Genomic DNA, 5,992 nt, shown 5'->3' on the forward strand with positions numbered 1-5,992 from the left:
CGGCTTCCGAGGCTTATAAATACGAGCTCGGGTGCTCATTTCTCAGGGCTGGACATCAAGAGGGTGAAACGCTGCCGAATTGGAGAGTGGAGCCACGAATTTACAGCAAGGGTTAGCAGATCTTGGCGATCTCCTGTGCATAAATAGTGGAGTTCGAGAGATCTTAGACCTGTCCCCTATTCCTCCGGATTTAAGCTTGGTCTTAAATCTCAAGAAGAGTCGTGATCTCGTTTGGTCGAGATCATCGCTGCAGCGATTATTTCCTTCGTGAAGAAAGAGCTTTGATCAACTTAATTTGTCAACCGGATCTGATCCGCGGCGGTCCACGGATATTAACTTCCCCGGCACAGGCAAAGTTCCCACGCAAGCAGCGGATGATAAACGTGCGTTGTGCTGTTTGACAAGAGTCGTATCTTTTTTATTTTTATTGTATAAGAAGATCTTATAAAGAGATCAACTTTTTATTTGAGTTTATTGTAAACGATTAAAGTTGTAATAGGTATAAGAAGATCTTATAAAGAGATCAACTTTTTATTTGAGTTTATTGTAAACGATTAAAGTTGTAATAGATTCAATCACAATGAAAACAGTTTATTGTAAACGATTAAAGTTGTAATAGATTCAATCACAATGAAAACAACGATTTTTGACCCAAACACTAATATGGCGTACTCTGGCTAAAAAAAGAGGCCAATTTTGTTGATGTTCACTTTTTGGCCTGACACATGCTCATATTTATTTAAGATCTCCAAAATTTTCTTGCAATCATGCATACTTGCTGAAGTAAAAAATGCAGGCTATCATTAGCGAATAACAAGTGAGATGTATGCGATCCTTGACTTGCAAACTCAATGCCCTTTACAGTTACCGCATCTACCTCCCTCTGTATTAATGCTGACAAGCCCTCTGCACATAATAGGGATAAATATCGAGATAATAGATCACCATTGCTCAATCCTTGCCCCAATTTAAAGAAATCTCTAAGCTTACCATTTATCATTACCAATAAAAAAAAGTAGTGGTAACACATTACGTCACAAGGCGCACCCATGACTCAGCAAACCCCAACTTTAACATCATAGCTTGAAGATAATCCCATTCAAAACTATCATATGCCTTTGACATATCAAGTTTTACCGCCATCTTTTGTGTGCACCTAGGTTTATTTGATTTCATACAGTGCATCGCCTCAAATGTAACAAGCACATTGTCAGCGATTAACCGCTCTAGTGTAAAAGCACTTTGATTGGTTGAGATAATCTTTGGTAGCACCTTCTTTAATCTATTAGCTAAAGCTTTAGATGCGATCTTGTATAGAACATTGCAAACAAAAATTGACCGAAATTTTGTGATACACTTTGGTTGCTTCACCTTCAGAATCAAAACAATATGGGTGTATTTCCCATTAATACCTTAGCACGACTAAAGTTACAAGTAAGATTAGCATTCATCACCTCTGTCACTTTCAGTATAACACAATCCAGAATATTATCCATCTCTCGACTTGGGCTTGCCATGAATAGTCGCTGAAAGTATAGTTTATAGGAAGCTGACTCATCATCTCCTCCTCCGTACCTATGCTCCACCCCATTCTCATCTTTTAACACCTCGATCCGGTTCTTCTTCCTTCGTTGATTAGCCTTAGCATGGATAAATGATGTATTTTTATCTCCATATCGAAGCCACAATGACCGGGATATATCTTTTGATGTCACATTGTTTAATTTCTTCCATTGCTAAATGTTGTTCAATCTCCCTCATCAACTTTGCTTCTTTCTTATTAATTTCTAATACTTACATTAACACATCTAAGTTAGTTATTAATAATATGTTTTAGTTTCCTCTAACATCTCATGTACAATGTTCTGCTTAATAATGGAAGGATTATTGTACCTTAAAAATTAAGAAACATATAAGAAGCATTTTTTACTACGAAGATTAAAAAAAAGTTGAAACAAATTATTTAAACAATATATAGACCAGAAAAGAGACTGAAATTGCATGATATATAGCAAATCAAGACATTATATGAATGACCAAGAGGATGAAATAGCTTGAATTGATCAGGATGCAGTGCCTATAACAACATGATAAGAGTACATATATTAGTATTTATAGCGCTTATATACTCTTTATCAAATTTGAGTTTGTATTAAACTATTTATTGGTATATTTACATAAAGTTTATTTATAAAAAGTCAAATAAGCCTTTCAACATAAACCAAATGAGGGTTAATTAATTAGGATTTTTAATTCCGTAAACCATAGACAAATAACATTTCTCATGTATATAGTGTTTTTCAAGAATTACAAAATTTTAAATTCATAAATTGAAACAAATTAAGCAATACAATTATGTATATTTAGACCCAAAAATCAAATTTGAACGGAAGCTCAATTTCCTAATTCTAACTAAACCAGAATTATAAACCAGCTTAAATTTTGCAATAAAAGTTTCATCCTAACTTTAAAATAGGCAAAATGAATTCTTAACAGTACAAGTTACAAGGATTCTCCCACGACATGAACACGCACAAAGGCCCCCCTACAATGCCAACCGTACAAGAACTTGCAAAAAAAAAAAAAAAAAAAAAAAAATTGCAAAAACAGCAGCTAGCACTTATTATTCCTCAAACATCAACCTAAACCATAAACCCTAAAACTGCTTCCCTTCAAAATTCTGTCCAAACTGCCAGTTCGCCGGAACAACGTTCACCGACTCAACGGTCCTCCCATCACTGGCGGTCACTCTGAAACTCAAGCTCTGTCCCAGCAGTTGCTCGCCCGTCTGCCAATTCTGCCCCCAGTTCCTCGTCATCGCGTACCACGCGCCGCCCTTCGAGCCCTTCACAGACACCCCGGTCACCTGCCCCGTCCCCGCTACGTTATAAACCAGAACAAGAATCCAGTATGGGTTGCCCTTGATCTCGAACCTCATCCCGCCTGTTTTGATGCAAGGAACTCTTCTGTATTGCACGGGCACGATGCCCACGTGGTAGTCGTTGACGATTTTGGTGAACATGGGCATGGAGAGGTCGAAGTGCTTGCGTGGGGGGTTCCGCCGTTGTCGCTGGGTTTGGATGCGTTCGGCGGGCAGAAGTTGGTGGCGGTGATGGTGGATGGCGGTGCTGTGCAGTACTTGGGGTTTCTCGGTGCCCTGGATCTGGAAGCAGGCGCCGCAGGTGAGGCCGTTGTGAAGAGGCGGTGCTAGGGGGCGGGTTTTCGAGGCTTGAAGAGGTCGCCATAGCCGCAGGCTCCTTCTGCACGTCGTCGCGAGAGACGGAACGAGATGTCATTTATTTAACCTCTCAAAGCGTTGACTTGAAAAGGGTATATATTAAGGGAAAATCTTTTTTTAACCCAAAGTTTTACTTCAACTTATTTTTAAACCCATCTTCTTCCATTATGATCCATACACCCAAAATACAACACCCACTTATTTATAAACCCAAAGTATCACTTATTTATAAACCCAAAGTATCAAATACACCATATTTCTGGTGCTCCTCCCACTCAAAAAAAACCCTAAAACACTCAAAAACACTCGACTACTGACGCATCGTGTTTATTGGCCGATTATCCACCGCGTCGGGCTGTCCTCGTTGAATTTCGAAGCTTCAGGCAAAGTATAGCACTTTACGGGAAAGTATAGCACCTTATGGCCAAGGTATAGCAGCCTTAATGGCAAAGTATAGCACCTTCAATGGGCAAATTATAGCAGCCTTAAGGTCAAAGTATAGCACCTTATGCTCTCTTAAAAATTCTGCACAATCAAAGTTTGCGAGAAACCATTTTAGTTTTTTTTGCCCGCGCAACGAAAACATGTCGACGATCGACGCATCGTATTTATTGCCGACAATGCATCTTAGACCGGTCGGGCGTGCCTCGCTGAATTTCGAACTTCAGGCAAAGTATTCACTTTATGGGGAAATATGCACCTTATGACGCAAAGTAATAGCACATTATGGTAAAATATAGCATCTTATGGCAAAATATAGCACCTTATAGGCAAAGTATAGCACCTTATACCCAAAGTATAGCACCTTATCTCTCAGGCGGTCCTCGCTAAATTTCAAAGCTGCAGAATTTCCAGAGAGCATAAGGTGCTATACTTTGGGCATAGGGTGCTATACTTTGCCCATAAGGTGCTATACTTTATCATAAGGTGCTATACTTTGGCCGTAAGGTGCTATACTTTCCCGTAAAGTGCTATACTTTGCCTGAAGCTTCGAAATTCAGCGAGGACCGCCCGACGCGGTAGATGATTGGCCAATAAATACGATGCGTCGATCGTCGAATGTTTTCGTTGCGGGGAAAAAAACTAAAATGGTTCTCGACAACTTGATGTGCAGAATTTTTAGAGAGCATAAGGTGCTATATACTTTGACCATAAGGTGCTATACTTTGCCCATAAGGTGCTATACTTTATCATAAGGTGCTATACTTTGGCCATAATGTGCTATACTTTCCCGTAAAGTGCTATACTTTGCCTGAAGCTTCGAAATTCAATGAGGACGGCCCGACGTGGTGGATAATCGGCCAATAAACACGATGCGTCAGTAGTCGAGTGTTTTTGAGTGTTTTAGGGTTTTTTTGAGTGGGAGGAGCACCAGAAATATGGTGTATTTGATACTTTGGGTTTATAAATAAGTGATACTTTGGGTTTATAAATAAGTGGGTGTTGTATTTTGGGTGTATGGATCATAATGAAAGAAGGTGGGTTTAAAAATAAGTTGGAGTAAAACTTTGGGTTAAAAGAAGATTTTCCCATATATTAATTCTGACCTTTCGACGAGTTCATGAACGCCGGTTATTTTGGGGGGGTTAATTGAAAAATTGAAACGTTTATAAACGAAGCTTGTTACATTATCTTGGAGGAATATTTGAAATTCACCCTAATATATAATTTACGTTGAAGACTAGAAACCCCTAGGTCCAGTTCTACCCATGGCTCCCACACTCATAATTGCATGAAATATTTTTAAGCAAAGAGAAAAAGTTTATGATGACATTATCCAAAAAATTCCTTAAAACTAATCAAAATTATCTAATTTTATCATTTCTGCCAAAGTCAAAAATACAAATTCTAACCACCGAACAACTTTGTTCAAGCACATCAACCGTTTGTTTTAAACAGGAAAAAACTCAAATAATACAGAAATTAACCGTACTATAGTGAGGTGGCATATTAGAGAAATAAAAAAAAAATAAAATAAAATGAACTCACGCATAGTTTCGGCACCACTCATATCTCCATAGAAGGTGGCAAAGGCTTTATCCCATCCTTGTGCATCAACACTTGAAAACAAAAGAGAGCCAATAATCGCTGTAAAACAAAACCAGTACATGGCCATAGATAAATAATAATAATAATTGAATCAAACAAAAATATTTCAAGTCTTTGTTCATGTTTTAAGACGGAAATTGGTATTTATAAGTAAAAATAAGGAGGCAGGTGAGAGTAATTCATTTTGAAAAATAGGAAAGGAAAAATAAGGATCAGATTGTAGGAAGTATTGCTGGAAAATTAACAGTCTGAGATGTTTCCTTCTAAAATACGTCATGTTACCATAATTTGTATGTTTTAAATAGGAAAAAGTTTTCTACCATAAGTTTTCATTTTTTAAATATGGCATGTTATTTATGGAAAAAAACCAAATTTTATGCTAATAAGTATTAGTGGTTTTAATAAAATTGCCCAATCTCTTCTGTGTCAATTTACAGTTTCTTATCTATTGCTTCTTTCAGGATTTCCAAGTACATGGAATCATGCTTATTTTAAGTTCCTTTTTATGATGTATCTATATTACTAAGCTTCTTTTTGTATTTATAAAATGAATAAACGATAATTTTAAAATCTTTCTTATGAAAATTAGTTGATTAATTTTTATTTCTTCAAAAATGGTCAACATTCTCCTTCTGAATTTGTTTGAATGGACTAAAAACTAAATTGTTGATTAATATCAATTCTAAAAATTAAAATTCCTTTTGC

General features: G+C 37.1%; 1 protein-coding gene and 1 pseudogene across 1 annotated transcript; both read right to left on the bottom strand.

Annotated features, from left to right (window-relative positions):
- Positions 1,030–1,496, bottom strand: LOC109835110. The gene is made up of 2 exons (XM_020403107.1): positions 1,413–1,496; positions 1,030–1,371 (listed from the first exon to the last, which is right to left on the bottom strand). Exons 1-2 carry the CDS (start codon positions 1,494–1,496, stop codon positions 1,030–1,032), a joined length of 426 nt encoding a protein of 141 aa, XP_020258696.1.
- The window catches only part of LOC109835111, a 4,859-nt pseudogene continuing 1,477 nt past the window's right edge, over positions 2,611–5,992 (bottom strand).

This window comes from Asparagus officinalis, chromosome 3, assembly GCF_001876935.1.
Source record: "Asparagus officinalis chromosome 3, Aspof.V1, whole genome shotgun sequence".
Lineage (NCBI taxonomy): Eukaryota > Viridiplantae > Streptophyta > Magnoliopsida > Asparagales > Asparagaceae > Asparagus > Asparagus officinalis.

Bases quoted from the DNA above. Each gene is read 5' to 3' on its own strand.
- LOC109835110 (XM_020403107.1), bottom strand. From the start codon at position 1,496: ATGGATAATATTCTGGATTGTGTTATACTGAAAGTGACAGAGGTGATG. The intron at 1,372-1,412 runs GTATTAATGGGA...TTGATTCTGAAG, and splicing joins GTAACTTTAGTCGTGCTAAG to GTGAAGCAACCAAAGTGTAT.